Raw genomic sequence first — 21,595 nt, 5'->3', positions numbered from 1 at the left:
AAGGTGACATGTGTTATTTGTCAAAGGGGCTTGAATGGTGGGAGTCTAGGAAATGGGCTTTGGGATATTGGGTTTTGATATTTTGAGTTGAAGTTTATGGTGGGTTGAATAAAAATAGGGCTTTGGTTTGATGGGTTACAATGATGGTACAAGGGAGTTGGTTGTTGACACTTGAGCCATTTGAGAAGTACTAGGTGATATCCAGAAGTTTGAAAGAAAGGGTACAAGAGACAAAATTGAAGAAGTTGCCTTGGGTTGATGCTGAAAAAGGTGTTGTAAAGAGGAGATGATAGGGGACATGTTTTGTAGGTCAACTCCAGGGTGTCAAGTTGTAGGTTGTGGAGCAAGACAAAAAGCTAGACATGGCAATGAAGAAAGATTGGATGTGGTTGGGTAGGACTAGTTTTGGGTGATGGATTGTTAAGGATAATAATGCTTTTTCGCATTCAACAATAAGATTGAACCATCTCATCTAACCCTAGCAAAATCAAGGGTTGCCTTAGCCACCATCACTCCTCCACGTTTGAAGGACTCTGTTGGAAGCTCATCTAAAGTCCTAAACGAATTAAATTCTTCAGGTTTTCTTTATCTCTCTAAGAAATTGAACTCTTCAGTAAAACTTAAGGAAGCAAATCACATTCTCATGGACGTAGGTTGTAGAGATCAACCGAACCATGTAAAACTGAGTCTCTCTCAAAAAGGTCTCTCTGTCTAACCATAATTCATGACTTCTAACATGGTATCAGAGCTCCAGATTCTCACCCTTTCATTTCTCTCCCTCGATGGCTTCCTCTCATTGAAGCTTAATGAGATGAATTATTTGTTATGAAGATTTTTAAATGTTCCTCTTCTAAATACATACGAATTATTTGAGATTGTTGATGGCTTTTCTCTTTACTCACCTGCTACCATTCCTAATAAAGATGATGTTGTGATCTTCAACCAAACCTTGACTATCCAAAGTGGATCATTAGGATCAACCATTGATTTGTTGGATCAATACTTCCCTTATTGAACCAGTTTATGCGCAAGCTGTTGGTTGCTCCACTTCTTGAGAAGTTTGGTCAAAGCTAGGCTTGAGCAGATCTACTCACTTGCTCTTCCACTTGCATAATGCAACTTTGCCTTTAGATCCAAAATATTCAAAGAGGTAACAATAGTATTCAGGATTACATTTTTTGCATCAAACATATTTCTGATCAATTAACCATTGTGGGATGGCTTATGAATGATGAAGAACTCTATCTTCATGTTTTGAATGGCTTGGGAGTTGAATACTTTCCTTTTTGACTACCATTACCACTCGCAATTCTCTCATCTCATATGGTGAATTATGAGGTATGTTATTTACTCAAGAAATTTGATTAAGAGATGAACCAATGACTGTTGACTCTTCTTCTACTATGGCAAACATGGCCACTAGCCAACCAACTTCTACATCACATCAGCTCTATAGGGGGTATTTTTCTTTAAGAGGCAGATATGGCCATGGATTTTTTCTTCTAATCATGGCTCTCATACACATTAGCCACCTCATCAGACTGGCAACCATCTTATCTGTCAGATTTGTGATCGTCCTAGACACAAAGTGAAGGACTTTTACTAGCATTTCAATCGTGCTATTTAAGGTACCTTCTATCAGTGAATATTTATGAACTTTTCAGTGCTTTCTTCGAGATGAAAATTGGTACCCTGACTCAGGCTCTACACATCACATCACCAATGCTTTTGAGAATCTCCATATTGCTCAACCCTACAATAGTTCGGATCGGGTTCAAGTTGGTGATAATACTTGTAACATAAATATTGGTACATCTTGTTCTCCAATCTATCTGAATTCTATTCTTCATGTGTTCTCTATTTGCAAGAACTTATTATCAGTCTCCCAATTCATTAAGGATAATAATGTTGTATTTGAATTTCATCTTGATATCCTTTATGTGAAGGATCGTACGATGGGTAGATGTCTTTTTCAGGGAAACTAAGGACTGATTTTATCAAATCCAGTTGGGCTCCAATCACTCTCCCAAAGCATTGGTTGGAGAAAAGACTTCTTTTTGGAATTGGCATTCATGTTTGGGGCATCTTGCCTATAAAGTTGTTAGACATTTAATTTTCGAATTTGCTACTTGTTAGTTCAGATGATTTTGTTTATGTCTTGGATGCTTGTTGGAAACAGAAAAGTCACAAACTCCCTTTTTCACTCATCAAAATCAGTTTCTAATGGACATTTACACTTAATATTTTCCAATGTTTGGGCCCCCTCTCCAGTGGAGTCTCTTGAGGGGTTTTGGTTTTATTTCAACAAATTTATTTGGTTTTAACCTATGATTGTTAAATTTGAGATTGTTGGTATTTTAAGAGATTTAAGTTATTTGGTGAAAATCTCTTTTCTAGAAGAATCAAACGTTTTCATAGTGATTGGGAGGAGACTATAGAATTGTCTCCATTTTCCTTCAAGAACATGGTATTGAACATATGCTCTCTTTGTCCTCACAGTCATGAACAAAATGGGGTTGTTGAGTGCCGTCATTAGTACATTGTAGAAATTGGATTCACTTTATTAGTGCATGCTTCTTGCCTAAAAAGTTTTGGATGCGTGCCTTTGAAACTGTAGTTTTTCTAAATTAATCATTTACCTACTCCAGTGCTGAAAAGTTCTTCCCGATATTTCAAATTATTTAAAGTTTAGCATGACTATCACTCTTTGAGAATTTTTGGTTGCGCATGTTATCCATGTTGAGACCGTATAGCAAACATAAGTTCAAATTCACTATGCAGTACATGTCTTCTTAGGATACATTTATCGTAATAAAGGATACTAGTGTTTTAATTCTATTACTTGAAAATCCTTATTTCTCGTCATGTTGTGTTTGATGAAAGGCAATTCCCTTTCCTTGCCAGTGGGGTAACTCCCTCCCCCACCCCATGATTTCCCTCCATTTTAGGGCCTTCACCTTTAGTGTGAAACCCTACCCTCTTTCCCTCAATTTTAGGAACCTCACCTTGGCCGAACTCTACTGGAAAATCCTTCACCCCTACTTCTCCCATTGGGTCCCACACTTCCTCCCTTATGGCCTCTTCTCCAAGACCTCGTGTTTCTAGGTTTCCCCCCACCCCCTTGGCATTATCTCTCTCTCATGTTCATCTTGTTGAGCTACCCTATGACACCCAGGATACCCTACCGCCCATCACTTCCCAACCTTCACAAAACAATCGTCCCATGATCACTAGATCAAAAGAAAACCCTAAGGCTTTTCTCACCTCTACTTCCCAAGTTGATCACACCCAATTTGAGCCTACCTCCTTTACTATCACTAACAAATACCCTCGCTAGTGGAAGGCTATGGATGAAGAATTCACTGCACTTTTGAATAATGGTACTTGGTCTCTTGTTCCTCCTCCTTCCTCTTGTTTTTTCATGTCAAGCGTAAGGCTGATGACTCTATTTAAAGATACAAACCCTTCTCAGTTGCTAAGGATTTAAATCAACAGGAAGGCCTTGACTATAATGAAAACTTTAGTCCAATAGTCAAATCAACTACCATTTGACTGGTCTTGGCTCTTGTAGTTTCACGATCTTGGCTTGTTCGCCAACTAGATATTCAAAATGCATTTCTTCGTGGGTTTTTGCATGAAACTGTAGATATGAAGCAACCCCTTGGCTTCACTGACTGTCTTCATCCTAATCATTTTTACAAACTTCACCAGTATCTTTCTGGTTTAAAACAGACTTCCAGTGCTTGGTTTGAATGGCTTAGCTATTTTCTTGTTGAACATGGGTGGCTCTAAATTGACACATCTATATTCATTTTTCGTGAATCTACTGGCACAATGTTTATTCTAGTATATGTTGATGATATTATTTTGAATGACAGTTTTGACGCTTTATTTGTGCAATTCTTTAGTGATCTTGGCTCTGTTTTTGCCCTAAAGGACTTGGGCTCTCTTTATTATTTTTTGGGCATGCTTGTCACTCGATATCATGATGTCCTTCATCTCTCTCAGCATCACTATATATTCATGTTCTTCTTAAGAGGGTAAATATGTCTGATTGCAAGCCTGTCTCTACTCCGGCCTCTTGCACTAACAAACTCAGTAAGTTTACAAGGGAATTAATGGTGGATCCTACTCTATATTAGAACATTGTTGGTGCTCTTTAGTATGCAATTATGACTTGGCTTGACATTCAATTTGCAATCAATAAAGTTTGTCAATTCATGCACTCTCCTACTATTGATCATTGGTCTGCCGCCAAACACATCTTACGCTATTTATAAGTGTGCCAATGGTGCAATTTGGAGCAGTTTTGGGCCGGTTTTAGTTTGGTGCAGTTTGGGTTCAAGTTGACTAATGGTTTGGACTAAATGAAAAGACTTTGGAAACAATCAGACTATAACAAACTATAAAATAGTAGGGTTATATAACAGAGTAAACATGAAAATCATATATTTAACTAAGAAGTAGAAAAGGACAACACATATGCACAGCTGGATAATTCTACTGGCAAGGGTGCTTGGAAGAGTAATAACCACAAACACTTTAAATTGCATCCAAAGGGCAACTGTAATCAAACATTTTTTTTGTCGTAATACTTGAACAAGAAGAATATGCTCAGCAATTTCAAATTCTAGCACCACCTTAAAATTAACATACATGATTTGTTTTAAAGGTCTTGGAAATTCATAACACAAGAGAAACATGTAAACAACATAATCACTTAACAAAAAAAGAAAAGAAATAAGCTACTACCAAACAAGGATACCCTAAAATGTTTTCCATGAGAAGATGCACCCAACCCCCCCCCCCCCCACAAAAAAAAAAAAAAAAGCCAAAATGAAAAAGAAAATTTAGTACATTAGTTTTACCATAATACATGGATCTCACACATAACGGAAGTAAACTTTGTGGCCTGCTCTTCTTTTTTTTCTCTTTTTTCCAATTTGTCATTTATGGAAGAGTAGTAAAACTATAAAACATGTTATAATGGGTTGCAGTTCAACTTCGGGCTGGTGTAGGCTCCGTCCCCCTTAGCCCATACACAACCCATTAGAGTTTTGTTTGGGTTAAATAGGCCAGAGCGGTTCGGTTTTAACGGTTCAGGCTACAAATTGACACCCCAAGCTATTTAAAAGGAACTTCTCATGGCATTTTCTTCATCGCCGACCTCCGAAATCTTTATCAACATTTTCTGATACTGATTGGGTCGGTTGTCCTGATGATAAAAAATCTACTAGTAACTATAGTACTTTTTGGGCTGCAATCTTATCTCTAGGAGTTCTGAGAAACAACAAATTGTGGCTCACTTTATTACCGAGGTTGAATATCACACCCTATTTAATGCAGCTGCTGAACTTACTTGGTTACAATATTTGTTAAAAGAGTTAATGGTTTATTTGACTTCTGCTCCTATTATTTGGTGTGACAATCTGAGGGCACGTATCTTACTGGCAATTTGGTCTTCCATGCACGTACTAAACACATAGAGATTGATTTTCATTTCGTTCGAGATAAGGTTGCCAAAGGGGATCTTCAAGTTTGGTATCTATCTACTAAGGATCAACTTGTCACACCTGTTGCATCAACAGTTCAATACTCTTTTGTCCAACCTCAAGGTCTCGTCTCTGCCCTTGAGTTTGAGGGAACGTGTTAACGATAATAATGGTTTTTTGCATTCAATAGATAAGATTGAACCATCTCATTCAACCCTCACCGAATCTAGGGTTTCCCTAGTTGCCATCACTCCTCCATGCGTGAAGGACTCTATTGGAAGCTCGCCTAAAGTCCTAGCCAAATTAACCTCTTTATGTTTTCATTATCTCTTCAAGAATTTGACTTCATCTCGAACACCTCAAGGTCTATAGAAGGTTACATCATCTCAACAACTGGATCATACTTAGAGTTGCACTCAAACACACAAGAAACCCAATCTATGTAAAACCCTAATATCAACCTTGTGTAAATCAAAGTCTAGAACAAGAGTCCTAGAATTGTAGTGAACAATGAGTCTTGTATCTATATATATGTAAGTTGTACTATAGTAGAAATCAATGAAGCAAATCACATTCCCATGGACGTAGGTTGCAGAGGTCAATCAAACCACTAAAGCTGAGTCTCTCTCTCTCTCTCTCTCTCTCTCTCTCTCTCTCCCCCCCCCCCCCCCCTAATTCATGGCCTCTAACATGGACAATGGTTGTGGCCTTGATGTAGGTTGGGAAATTGGTAGCTTGGAAACGTTGGCACTTGGAGCCATACCAGGGTTTGGTACACTCATTCCTTGATTTGTGCTAGCCTTGGGATGTTGTTGGTTGACTGGTTATCTTCTCCACCTTCGGCATTGTTCCAAAACTCCTGCTTCCGGCCTAAGCCTATCAGCAAACATTACTTTGCTTCCTCCACCAAAAGCGGGGCATTCCTCTAATTAGACTATAGAAATTAGCCTTCGGCGCTTGAGCACATTGTGTTGCTACACAACCACTGTACACCTTGGAATGCGAAAGTTGGCCTTCAAAAAATTTGTCACACTTTTGTCTTCGTGCCCCAACACACCACCGTACAAACAAAAGATTGGAAGTCACTCTTACTTCACTTGTATTCTTATTTTGAAACCATTACTCTTTTGGATAATCACTTCATGTTTTCAAGAGACTCTCAGGCCCACTCTTATCCGACACCATATGTACTCTTCCTTCACACCATTGAACTCTCCAAATATCTCCGTTGCTTTTAAAGGATATCCAATCTTAGTAGCAAGTTGCAGCCCCAACTCCACCTTCAATAACTCCTTAGGAATTCCATGAAACTGCAGCCACAACTCTGTATGATCTAGTCCTTGTTCACCTTCCACAAACCATTTATTAAGACTAGCAAGTTTCCTGCAATAGTCTAACGGCCTCCCAAGAGAAGATTTTCAACATCTAGGGCATAGTTGAAGTGAAGTGTCTAAGTCTACTAGTTACCTACCTCTGATATGTCCACTTCTTTGTTGAGGTTCCAAATTTTACTAACCCGTCAGTTTAAGTGTCGCATTCATACTCGCACGTGCACGAGGCTGCCATAGTAATATAGAGGTAAGAGGGATGTTGTTCTGACGAGGATCAAAAAGAGTAAAAGTCATGTACTAACCTAAAAAAAAAAACACCTTTAATTATGTAGTCGAACGAATTATCAAGAATTTATTAAGCTACTACTAAAATTAATAAAACCCGAAGGAAATGACTAAGTTGCCAATGAAAACACTAAACAAATTCAATGAACGATATTACTAGGGATTCAATTTCACCAAACATGATACAATTTATTGATCTATTTATGATCTCTTCTCATACAACCAATTTAATCTCAATTCATCGACAAGATTCCCTAAATTAGATTTTCTCATCTATTATGCATGAGTATCTCTAACATATCAAATCCCCTACTAATTATGCACAAAAGATCAATTTAACATGTTACAATGTACGCAAGAAATCCATAAACAATGTTGAACAAACCACCTAATTATATGCATTAGATATAATTCGATAGTCTTCAATCCTAGGTCTAGCATGCATTTCTTTTTGTTGCATTAATGAAAAATACACCACGATATTCATGAATATTAGCCAGACATTCAGACAATAAGAATAAAATTGAAGAAAACAAGAGGGAGGATTGAATTATATGAAAAGAAAAAAAAAACCTTATCTCATGTTAGGATCAATGTAATAACCCTAGCAATAGAAATTTAGGACATCATAGAGGAGGTAGAAGAAGAAGAAGAAAGTAAGGGAAACATCACTCTAGGATTGAAGAAGAATACTCTAACAGCCACGACTATCAATCATCCCAAGCAATGCTCCTCTCAAATTTGTCCCAAGCAGCCCTTCTGCCAATTTTTTTTTTTGTTGGAGTCTCTTCTCTTTTTAGAAATTAGTCTCTTAGATTGGTAAGTCTCTTTGACTCAATCTAATACATTCCAGAATTATGCTAAACCTAAATCAATACAACTTACAAGCAAACTCACTTTCTAATTACAATGTGACCAAAAGGAAACAAAATCCTTGAAGCCTTTAGATCTCCTCCTTTCCATGTTTCTACTTGGGGAGTCCTCTAGAGAGTTTGAGTACATCCAACTTCATGCATAAACTTTTATTTTTTGAGTGCAATAAAATCGTGGTAAAATTTTCTTCAAATTTCCATGATGCTCCTGTAGGATTTGGTTGGTGATTTCCTTCAAGCACAAGTAATAAATATTAAGTAGGATTAGCTAGGAAATATATGAAATTATAAAAAATTACAGAAATTAAAAGGAAATGGTGCTAGATTAATTTTAATAAAATAATAGAGTAAACTGATGTAAAACAATCGTGAACACATGCGAATATAACCAATTAATTAACCATAGTATGCATGAAATGAAAACTTATCATAAAGCTAGTTAATTAACCATAGTATAACCAGTTGATGATGATATGGACGTCCTTTCTTTACCAAAAAAAAAAAAAGATATGGACGTCATTTTAAAACTCTTCCTACTAACATTAAACCTTCAGCATTTGTCCAGCAAATGTTCTGTAGCTTCTAATGTAAGAATATTTCTATCCAAGATCGCATAGATCAACTAAAAACACCTTTGTATGATAATGACACAAGATGATGATGAATATACCTTTCTAGGATTCATTAGAGACGAAACGCAGCAGAATATCTTCTTTTGTCTCCCACTAGGAACGAACTTAAGGTGGAAGTTGATTCTATAATCAACTTGATGTTAGATCTTCTCCTCTAGACTCCTCACTATTCACTGGCTTGATGGTATAACTTTCTGACTAAGTAGATGTGATTATGATTAGGGTTAGAGGAGGGACCTAGCATCCTTTATGTAGGCAAATCCGTTAGATCGACCATCAAGATCTAAAGGTCCCTATTAGCCCACACTAGCTAGTCCATATAAGAGATTTAGTAACCGTATATTACCCATATCAGACCAATAAGAAACCTAATCAAAGTGTAACACAATCGATAAAGCCCATCTTATGTGGATTATTTAATTAATATTCTAACATTCTCCCACTTGGGCTAAATTGATTGTGACACAGTCGAGCAAAACAAAACATCTCTTTTGTTTAAAAAAAAACATTTGAAAAAACATGTTGAAAACATTTTGACCTTTATGTGCACAACTTTATATTGGTCTGAAGATAATCATAAAATTCAATCCCTTCACATAGAGCCTTAAGTACCGAATCATGGTAGTGACTGCATCTTTTAAGCAACACAGGACCATCCATGGTCACAAATACTCTTAACTCTACTGAAAATGAATGCAATATAGTAGTGTGGCAACTAATGACACTTTATAGAAATCCTCATGTGCCATTCCGTTGTCAGTCCAAATCTCTCACTTTATGGTTCCCACGAACCTGACTCAATGCCACGAGAGAATATATTTTACAGTTCCCACGAACCTGTGACTCAATGCCATGAAAGTATACACTTTACGGTTCCCACAAACCTATGACTCAATGTCATGAAAGTATGTACATTATGGTTCGCCTGTGACTCAATGCCACAAAAAAGAGATTATATGTACATTATGGTTCCCACGAACCTATGTCATCTTTATAACTCGAGTTTTAACTTTATGTGTTACATGACACACCTCAAGGCTAATACATGAATGCCTTAGCTTTTGCTTAAGGTTAACACATACCTTAAGACTTTCATAACATGCAACATGATAATAATGTGAACATTAATATGTCACCCAAGAACTTTATTGAATTTAAATAAATTATCAGTGCATACAAGAGAAAAGTACAGATAGAATACCTTATTACACAATAGAGCAAAATTCAAAAACTTCCACTAAACAACCGCATCTAATGATCCTCCTAAACCCATAGTTACTGCATATCTATCAAAGACGTCTTGGCAGGGACCCTTAGTTAGGGATCTATAACTATATTATCTGTACAAATATGCTCTACTGTGGTGTCACCTTCTTTAACATTTTCTTTAAGAGTCAAATACTTAATTTCCATGTGTTTAGACCATGTGATACCCTTATTGTCGTTAATAAACAACATAGCAGAACTGTTATCACAATACAACTGGATAGGTCTATCCATAAAATAAAAAATTGTCAACTGTCTAATGAGGTTCCTTAACCAAATAGCTTTTCCTTTAGTGGTCAAATACTCAACCATCATGTATTTAGACCCTATGATGACACATTTGTTGTTGTTAATAAACAACACAACTGAATTGTGATCACAGTATAACTGGATAGGTCTATCCAGAGTGTTAAAATAGAACTGTCAATTATCTGATGAGATTCTTTAGTCAAACAATTTGAGTAACTGCTCCATAACATGTAGCAAACTCAACCTATATGATGAAATAAGTTATTTTACCTTATTTCACACTTTTCACAATATTACCCCTCCTGTCATCAAGGAAAACAACTTAAAGTGGACTTCTTATTATCCGAACAATTAGCAAAGTCAAAGTCTCTCTCTCTCTCTCTCTCTCTCTCTCTCTCTCTCTCTCTCTCTCTCTCTCTCTCTCTCTCTATATATATATATATATATATATATATATATATATATATATATATATATATATATATGCTATAGGTCTGGAATAAGCTTGTAGATTATCATATCATCAATTGTCCTCTTCAAGTATTTCAAGATAAGATACTTTTTTTCAATTGTTCTCTCTTCGTATCCTTTATAGGGCAATTGTAATAAGCTCAGTGTATCTCCCTTGAGAATCAAAACCATTCTCAAGTCTGCAATCTAACATATTGAACTTCTTTAAATATAAATTATATATGCCCTCTGAGAAAGATCCAATTAATAACATGAACAATCCCTATGGATCTCAATTCCCAAGACAAAGATGCCTTACCAAGGTTCTTTATATCATAATTCTCAAATAACAATTGCTCGGTCTTTATGCAGTAGGCCAACGTCACTACTAGTGAGCAAAATATTATCAATATAAATAATGAGAAAGATAAAATTTCTCCCACTGACCTTGTCATATATATATATTGATCTACAAGTTTCTCAACAAAATTGAATGAAGTCATAACATTATCAATCTTTAAGTACCACTGTTTGAAAGCTTATTTAAAACCACAAATTAGATTTCTTGAGTCTACACCAAGATGATTAAGATCATCAACCACAAAAATCCTCAGGCTAAATGACATAGACTTCTTTATTAAGGTTTTCAATTAGAAAGGCAGTCTTCATATCTATTTGATATAACTCTAAAAGAATCCTTAGAAGAGATAGGTGAGAAAATTTCACTAGTCAACTTCCTCTTTATGAGTAAACTCTTTAGCTATCAGTCTGGTTTTAAACCTTACAATCTTTCTTCATGAATATTTATTAGTCTTATATACCCACTTAAAATAAATGGGTTTAAAGCCTTCAAGCAACTTAACAAGCTTCTCAAACATCATTGTCTCATCGACAATATCATATATCTCGTTGCACCCAATCACAAATCTAATTAAAGATTAAATACAACTTTCTAGTAACTGAGTCAACCAAAATGCAATGTTATAATCATGTTCATTAAAATTAGATCAAATATTCTGGGAACAAGCTACCTTTCTTGGATATATGAAACTCTAGAAAACTAATTAATAATCCACAATTTTGGTGTCTCTACAAAGATGGTAAATACAGGATCTGGATAAGAAACAAATTAGCAATGAAAAACTTTTATGTTTCAACTTCTACAATACTGGATTATACAACCTTAGATTTGCAAAACAACTCAAACACTAAAAATGTTCAAGTTAGATTTATGAATAATCTGCAATGAAAAATGGAGTCACAGAAACATGTTTGGAAAAGAACATGATCAAGGATATAAGAGGCTGTTATCAGGACTTCACCTTATAAAAAAAATTCAGACAAAATAGTTCTCCTACCATACTCCTCATTATGTCCACAGAGGTGTGATTAAGCCTTTCGGTTACACAATTTTGCTCGGGACTATCAAACATAGTGAACGGACCAACTATATCCAAATCTGCGGAGTATTTGGCTAATGGGCCCTTAAGCTATCCAGCATCTTCATATTAGCCATAATACTCTCCTCCCCGGTCAGATCTAACAATTTCTCATCTTCAGTCTAAAAAAAAATTCTTGAAGATCTCAGAGATTTAGACTATTCATTAATTGAGTACAAAAACCATATTAAGAGTGGTCGTCAATAAATATGATGAAATAATAATTTATAGGCAAGGTGGCGGAATAAAGATCACTATCTAGACATCAAAACCGAATGGGACAATAGAAAATCAGATCTTCAAACAAGAACCAAATAATTATAACTTTTATTTTCGCACTTAGGTAACCAGACCTTATATTCGATGCAACTTCTACTTACGTAAAAAAGAAGAAGCAACAATCATCTCTATCTATAAGGAAGTTTTCATAGGTCCCAAATTGTTAGTCTGACCGGACTCTTTATCTTTACCCTAAACATTTTTATGAGTATTGATGCTCATAAGAACAAAGTTTCTTCTTGGAAAAAGTATTGGTCTTTATAATTCCAAACTCAGTAGAGGATGTAAAGGGCATTGATGGATAATAGCTGGGGCAATAAAAAGAAACATTAGGAATCATGAGTTTTATCTTGAAAAATAATCATCCTAATGAAATAATCCCTAACTCCTCCAAAACCACTACACTTATAATAAAAAAACTCTTACAGAAATATACTTATTTCAACATTAGATAAGACTTAGTATTTTTGTGCTACTGCATTCAACAATTTCAAAACAATGCATTCAGTGGGTAAAAATTCTTCAAGTATTCCTTGATGGACTTCTTAATGGGCAATAAAAGTAGACATAATTATTTTTCATCTCTGCAAAAAACAACTTTTGTCTTCTATACTCTTATGAATCATATTCATCAGTTTCTCAGTAACCAAGAATGTGTGGTTAACAACATATAATTTACAATTTCTTGAAGTTTGACTTTATAAGAATCTCAATAACAATCATATTGTTATAAACAGAAAAGGTGACTAACAAAAGGGCACACATATATCATCATGAAAACACCTTTGGGCAGAATTCATGACATACAGTTGTGATACTCCCTCACTTTAGGAACACTTTAGTATGTAATTTATAAGTACATCACTAGAAAGAGCACACATATATCATTATGAAAATACATTTGGGCAGAATTCATGACATACAACTATGATACTTAATCACTTTATTAGGACTTTAATATGTAACTTATTAAGCACATCACTAGAAAAAGCACACATATATCATTATGAAAACGCCTTTGTGCAGAATTCATGACATACAACTGTGATACTCCATCACTTTATTAGCACTTTAATATGTAACTTATAAGTACATCACTTTATTATCACAATGTGGGTAACATATAACTTATAAGTGCATCACTTTAAAGAGTACACATATATCATTATGAAAACACCGTTGGGCAAAATTCATGACATACAGTTGTGATACTTCTTTACACATCAGCAGCCATGAGAGCGTTTTAACATTCGAAAATTTACTACCTTTGGGTGTATAAAATTCTTAGATTAGTCAACTCTCAACCAAATGCTGTATGTGTCACCCCTCTTAATGTCAATACGCAATTACTACCTTAGGGTGTATAAAGACACATTGACATAAAGAGATATATCATTACCTTATAAGATTGATATTTCATATACCTAATCATGAGTGCCACTTTGGCAATCATCCACAATCAAGCCCATGTAACTCTCTCATATTATGATACACTTTATATTACCCATAACATGATATCAGTTGTAATTTTAAACCTTTATAGAAAAAGTTGGAGTGCCGTCAAAATTACAACACATGCTAATACATTGTATGGAAAAAATTCTGGATTACCAAAAGGCAATCGAAGCATGTATAAAATACATTATACATTTGCATACAATTCCAGATTACCAAAAGGTAATCGAAGCATTTATAAAATACATCATACATTTGCATAAAATTTCGGATTACCAAAAGTAATCAAACCCTTTATAAGGCATGCATGATATATATTTTACAATTATATAATATCATATAAAACATGCTCATAATAGAAAGCCATTTGATAAAAGAATCATATTAAAAAAATTCACCCAACGGTGAAGTTACATATATAACATAAATATGTCATATCATATATATATATATATATATATATATATATATATATATATATATATATATATATATATATATATATATATATATATATATATATATATATATATATATATATATATATATATATATATAGTGGAATTTGGTCTTGAAAATAATTTCATTGTGTCCGGAAGGGTCCAAAACAGAAGTCCTTAAGAGAACGCTTTAAAATTCTATACAGTTTAACCAGAAATAAAAAAATACTAAATAAATAGCATTCCAAATTATCGGCTCAACCAAAACATGATAAATATCATATTTCACATATGTAGGGTTAGAATTGGGTCTTCAAAGTGGTTCCATTGCGTTCGGAAGGGTCCAAAACATAAGTTCCAAAGAGAACGTTTCAAAATTCCATACGGTTTGGTCATAAATAATAATAAAAAATACTAAACATATAGTATTCTAATTTTTTTATTATTATTATTATTAAACCGGTTCAACCAGCAAATAAAAAACGGTCCAATAAAATCAGAATCTTATTAGGTTGAACCGAACCGAAATAAAAAATTGAACCGAATTTAAATCAGCAATTGAATCGAATCAAAATTGAACCGAAGAATCGAAATCAGAAATTAAACCGAAATCAGCGAGTTGACTCGCTGAGTCAAAACTGAGTTTGGTCAAAGATGGTTCAAATAATAAACCCAGTTCACCCAAGTAAACCATTCGGTTGGACCGATGACCTTTCAACCGGGTCGGCCCGTTTGACTCGACGGGTTCAAATTTGAGTCACCCTGACGGGCCGTGGGTCGGGTTGACCCGACCTGTTGACTCGGTCAAACTGTCACGTCAGCATCACATTAATTAAAAAATCAAAAAAACATTGCCAGATTCTGGCAGCGATTGCCGGCGCGTTCGAAGTCCGATGGTGACCCATAATATATTGATATCTTCGTTTTTTCGAGATCTACGCAGTGGTGGTTTCGGATTTTCAAGATCCTTTCTAAAAAAAAATTATTGACCAAAAACCCCCCACGGCTTCGATGAAAAAATCAGGAGAAAAATTCACAAGTTTCATAGGTTCCATTCTAGAACCCTAAATTCATCATTCAACAATCTTATGGGTGTTTAATCGATTCTATATAGGCTCTGATGCAAAATGTAAGAATATTTCTATCCAAGATCGCATAGATCGACTAAAAACACCTTTGTATGATAATGACAGAAAATGATGATGAACATACCTTTCTAGGATTCATTAGAGACGAAGTGCAACGGAATATCTTCTTTTGTCTCCCTCTAGGAATGAACTTGAGGTGAAAGTTGATTCTACGATCAACTTGATGTTAGATCTTCTCCTCTAGACTCCTCACTATTCACTGGCTTGATGGTATAACTTTCTGACTAAGCAGATGTGATTATGATTATGGTTAGAGGAGGGACCTAGCATCCTTTATATAGGCAAATCCGTTAGATCAACCATCAAGATCTAACGATCCCTATTAGCTCACACTAGCCAGTCCATATAAGAGTTTTAGTAACCGTATATTACCCATATCAGACCAATAAGAAACCTAATCAAAGTGTAACACAATCGATAAAGCCCATCTTATGTGGAATATTTAATTAATATTCTAACATCTAACACAGAAAGGAAGTCTGTCATAGGATTGTGTGGTCTTCGAGGACGCAAATCAGAAGACCTTTCATTATACCAGAGAATCAGCAGCACCAGCTACTGGCGAGCTTCATGCTTCAACAGCGAACACAACCTCATGCTTCAGCAGCGAACCGTATGCAACTTCTAAGAAGCCATGCAAAAATCGTTCCCCTTATACTTGCTCTCGTTGATTGTTAATTCTTAGAAACTAAATTTTGTGAAACATTTTTAGGATTATGGCTGTGGATGTGGGAGAAAACAATGGTTCAACCCAACTTCTGTTGCTATTGAGTGGGCGAGTCATTTGGCATATTGGGTTGATTCTCTTTAAGGGGCATGAGTACAATTAGAGAGAATTTATAGTCGGAGATAAAGGCTGGATTTACAATCTTCCTTTCTTTCTTCCTTACGTTTTTTTTCCTTTCCCCTTCTTTTCTGGTTAATATGATATAAACATAGTCGAGCCATGATAATTCCTAGAGGAAATTAATTGCACCAACACCCCATAATAATGGCTTAAATGTTTTGAGACCTCCTTTTTTGGCACAAGCACCCTGGCTAGAGTTGTATTTGCGTTGGGCACATTGACATTCCTGCAATTACTTTCCGTTAATTCACCATTTGAGGTATTTTAATTTCAAAACTACCCTTAGTCATATGTGAGATGACCATAACACCCCTACCTACCATGCGTCTTCTTCCTCTTTGTTCATTCTTCAAGAACACTGTACCATTGAGGAAGGTGGAGAAAAAGAAAAACCAGAAGGACCAAAAAGGAAGGATCAACTGATCAATCCCAGCAGAAGGAAGAGAAACCAAAAGGACCAACAAGGAAAGAAACCCTGATTTTTCCTCCTAAGTTTCTTCCCTCATTTGTTGTTGTTGTTTTTATTATTATATTTTTTTCCTCTCAAAATGTTGGTCCAAGCTTCCTCATAATATGGGCTTCTTGTACATTTTATAGTTCTTTGTTCCATCATTAAGTTAATTTTCCTCTTTTTCTCTTCGACTAATAGTTAACCTATTGGTTTATTAATATCCTCCAATTTTAATTGATAGGATGATGATGATTCCGAAGCCAGATCATGAAAACATACAAGAACACTAATACCACATTGATTGATCTGATTATAGTTGCAGAACAAAAGGAAAACTAACGAGTAATATTGGATTGATTGCAGGTTTTTGGCACATTGGTAAGGCAAGAGATGTTGGGAAAAATACCGATAGACGGTTTACTATTTTCCCTCCTGTGTAAAAGATCGACAGAGAAAAACAATACAAAAATGTATTCGTGAATAGTGCTGGTGTGGGGCCCAAGTGAATAGTACTTTTGTGGGACCCTCGTGAAGGATAGCAAAATAAATAAGAAGCACAAACACGACAATATACGTGGTTCGGCTTTGCCTACATCGACGGGCGTAATGAGACCTTTCACTATGAGAAAGTTGAAATACAACACTTGTACAGTGCTTGGATTTACAACCCAACCCAACCTTGTATTCAAAACCAGATACCCCTGTACACCCTCTCTCAACTCACACTCTCAACTCTAGAGGAGTGTCCCCCACACTTGCCTTACCTTGCTTGCCTTCACTTGGCCTTGCCTCTCTCTTGGCTTCATTCTGTTGCTTCTCTACCATCAAGCAAACCTCCCCACCCCTATTTATAGTTGGAGACGAGAAGGAAGAATGGACGTTGCCTTTTCTCCCTTGCCATTTTGTCAAAGGACTTACCGTCCATATTAATGGATTTGTCTCCATGTGATTTAGAGATTAGGAGAGAGAGAGAGAGAATGAGAGATTTCCTCTCTCACTTAGTCAAATATAGTGGCTGAGAGGAAATCTTTTCCACATGTTTGTCAACAAACATGATCCCTCCATTAATGAGGAGGACTTTACAAGAGATCCCAAGGCAATTTCTTTTTTCTTCTTCTTTCTGGGCAATTTGACATTAACTACAAAATCATGATCCCTCAACATATGTGTGGTACAGCTACAACCATCAATTGTGGTAGAGTTTGGATCTTCTACGTGTTAGGGTAGAGATTTGTACTCTTCTCATTTTTGAGTAATGACAAAATGAATTAGTTACTCAAAAATGAATTAGAGGTAAGGTCTTGGTGGGTTCTATGTGCTCCCTCCTAGTGTGTGGTGGAGAGTGTCAAGGGAGCACAAATCTCTACCCTGACAAATTGAGGATCTAGACTCGCCATGAAATTCAATCTCTAAAGACAAGGTCAAATGGAAATAACTCTTTATTAAAGATGACTTTGTTGTGCCGTACAAGTTCTTGCTTTGGATACTTTTAAAGACAAATCCAGCATTACAATTCATGGCACCGTTCCAATTCTCCTTCTTCAAAGACCTTGATAGCTAGAAGCCATTATAGTCAGTGTGCTGTATTTTAGTGCTAACAGGAGAAGTGTTGCAGCAAAGGAATTGTTCATTTCATCTGTGAGATGGAGCAGGCAGTCTGTATTATCGTCAAGATGAGGAGCAACACTGCCGCAGCAAATGAAATATATGTCCATGGTGTATTGAAATAGTTCTGCATCAAAATTGCCTTGGATTCGTTCCAAGGTTTCTCGTAGAATTTCTCCAATTGGGTGATACGAGAAGAGAAATAAGAATTCCCAACGACAACATGTTTGGTAATGTTGTTAAATAAATCCACCAGAGCTTTGGAGCTTCCAAGGCGGTTTTCAATTATTCCGGCATGAACTAGTAACTCGATGTCCTTGACAGTGTCAATGAGATCATCCATGAATGCTGCGTAGGCTGTGAAGTAACGCTCATGACAGTCTAAACATTGTTCATACGCAATAAGGTTTCTAAGGACCATTTCAGTGTCATCAAAGATGCTGATAGTTGGGATTTTCAGTTCTCCCTTGTCCATATCAAACTCCACGTCAAACAAAGATGTCTCTGGAGAATCAGACTTCTCCTTCTTCAAAAATTTGACACCAGCGGTCCTCAGTTTTGAGGCGCAAAACGTAAGTCGTTTAACCTTTCCAGGGTGTTTCTTCTTATTCAGAGATGATGGGATGAGTGCATATCGTAAAAGATCAACAAAATGCTTTGCTCCACCCTCTGGCAACTGCAATAACTTTGTATCTTCAACAGTAGCAAGGGTTGGGCCATGAAGTCCAGATCCAAACAAATTTAAGAGACAGAAACAGGTAAGATGACTGAAGGTGTACTCTTGCAAAGGTAAAAAGATTAGGCCATGTAAGATCTGGAGAAGATTGAAGGGAAGCTGATTCTCCAGCTTAATCAAATCTTCTGAAAGTTGACAAAACCATAAATCATTTGATACCAAATGGTCCTTCTCCGAGAATGCAAGTATATGTAAGAGCTCGAGTATAAAACAGCCATCCACCAGCATCATCTCTGCAAACTCTTCTTTTCCAAGACCAATGGCTTCTGAATAAGCTCCGCGGAAAATTGTATCCAAGTTACTCACAGCTTTGACAAAAACATCTAATCTTTCCGTATGGCCTCTATTTAGAAGGCGCTTTAAATACCGCAACTTATGCATTTCCATGGTCTGTAAGTATTCCTTTTTGCAGTGCAGAGGCCCAATTGAGACCAACTGAGGTGTGTAGGCATCAGGATTTAAGTTGTGAAGCTGCCGGGGAATTCGAAATATATCAAAATCGCATTGCAAGGAACTGATCTCTTTTAGTTTGTCATCAATGGAGTTGGCCACTTTCTTGATTCCCTCATCACAAAGTTGACATTCATCATGTCCTCTTTCTTCTTCTCTACATGTGGCAGAGTCACTTAAGGAAACATTGGCCATTGAATGAAGCGAACTGATCGTCTCTAGTTTTTCCTCCATGTACTCATCAACTGGTATCTTGATCTTATGACTGCAGCTTTGAGATCCTTTTCTCATTGTAAATGTAGTCGAATCACTAGAAATACTACCAACATTGACCAGTCAGTAAGGCTCCCAATACCCTTCTTAATTTCACTTCAGAAGAATAAATATGCGAAGATCACAACTATTAGAGTCTTATCATAACTTGAAGATATAACAACTATTGATATTAGAACGGCTTAAACAATAAGAATTGGAAAGGAAAACAAAAAGCAACGGATAATATCCATACAGAGCAGCCATCTTAAACAAAATCCACAGAAAATAACAGCAGAAGCAATAATAAACAAGCTTTCACTTAGTTTCCAAATTCTAAAGTAAAGTTGCAGTAAGGAGGACACCGTGAAATCTTTCTATCATGAAATACTTACCTGCGCAAGCTTCAACTGGAATAGACAAGAAAACAGAAGGATAGAAAGGAAAACTTTCCACTCCTGTGCAAGCTTCAACTGGAATGGACAAGAAAACCAAAGGATAGAAAGGAAAAACTTTCCCTATAAAGTGGAAACAACATGGAAAACACTGAGATAAAGTTCGACTATAGACCTGTCTCTTAATTAGCATTTCTTGATTTCTTAGATCTGTTCTTAGGAAAAAAATTTCTTAGATTAAAAATGAGAAACTCATAACAAATAAGGATGTGCAAAACGAAGTCAATCGACTCAATCCTACTTGTTTTCTCTTATCTATAGATCTAACAAATTTCCCCTTTTTAAATCTCTTACATTAATAATTAAGGGAATCTATTTGGTTGGTGTAATAGTGGAATTTATTTGGTTGGTGTAATAGTGTCTCATCCGTTGAATTTTTGACAACTGGATTAGATGGAAAATATCTCATGGAAAATATCTCAACAGATCATGTTTATTAAACCAAGTATCTTCTATCAATTAACCCAAATGATTTTTCATTAATTTTGCACTGGCACTTCAAAATAGAGGCTTTAAAGCACTGACACCCTATTTTATGTTTAAAAAACACAAACACCGCATTCGTTAAACACACTAGTCTATTATGTTAGTAAAACCATTAACCCACAGTTTATTTTTTTCAATTCAAAAAATGCCCGTAACAAAACTTAAAAGTTGCCCTCTCTGTAGAACTCTTGTTACTCTGTAAATTCAAGCGCCGGCGCCGGCTGCGGCTTCTTCCAGTGAAATTCCGGTGGAATTTGCTGTTACTATCGCCGAACCGAAACAGGGCCAAGTTCTTGATCTTTTCCCATCGTGTGAACACGACGAAAATGAACGTCCTTCATCTTCTTCTTCTGCTTCTCCACCATCGCCGCGACCATCTTCTTCTTCGGCGGTGACTATATCGATTCAGGTCCCACAAAGGAACGATTTCAGAAACTTAGAAGAAGAGCAATTCAACTTGGGTTCGCCGCGCATTCAGGGACTGAATCGCCATTGAAATCCCCGGGATGTCGAATTCAGTCGTTGAAGAGGATGTTTAGCAAAGATTGGATTGGTAGTGTATCTCTGTCTTCGGCAACGGGTCTGAGTCACAATTCTAATGCAGAAATTGATCTCGAAAATGGAGATTGTGTAGAGTTTCGGTTGGATTTCGCCGGAAAAAATGAGGAAACAATTTGTCTACAGGTAGATCTCTTGTTGGGAAAAGAATTTGATTCTTGTTCTTCTAGGGTTTTTGACGTCGTTGTGATTGGAGTTGTTAATATTAATGAACTGATTACCTGAGTCATGGAAGAGGTAATGATTTCTGGAATTGGCAGAGTAGTATCACCAACTCCTAGGGTTATCACCTTTGATGTTGGGTACTTTCTCCTGTGTTCCTCCTCCCTTCTTCGAATCTGCACTTAAAATAGGGATGAGACGAGATGAAGAAGCAGTAAAAGAAAGAGTCAGTGAAGAAAATAGAATCTTACATAC

The 21,595-nt window shown here is 36.1% G+C and overlaps 1 protein-coding gene across 1 annotated transcript; it reads right to left on the bottom strand.

Annotated features, from left to right (window-relative positions):
- Positions 1-18,263: 18,263 nt before the first annotated feature.
- LOC149022684 (UPF0481 protein At3g47200-like) lies at positions 18,264-19,718 on the bottom strand. The gene has a single exon (XM_089147678.1). It carries the CDS (start codon positions 19,716-19,718, stop codon positions 18,264-18,266), a length of 1,455 nt encoding a protein of 484 aa, XP_089003804.1.
- Positions 19,719-21,595: the final 1,877 nt, after the last annotated feature.

Source organism: Hakea prostrata, chromosome 3, assembly GCF_041222555.1.
Source record: "Hakea prostrata isolate BN-2017 chromosome 3, UWA_Hpros_2, whole genome shotgun sequence".
Taxonomy (NCBI): Eukaryota; Viridiplantae; Streptophyta; class Magnoliopsida; order Proteales; family Proteaceae; genus Hakea; species Hakea prostrata.
Note: the sequence above shows the minus strand (reverse complement) of the source record. Positions and strands in the feature narration are given on the sequence as shown.

Bases quoted from the DNA above. Each gene is read 5' to 3' on its own strand.
- LOC149022684 (XM_089147678.1), bottom strand. From the start codon at position 19,718: ATGAGAAAAGGATCTCAAAGCTGCAGTCATAAGATCAAGATACCAGTT.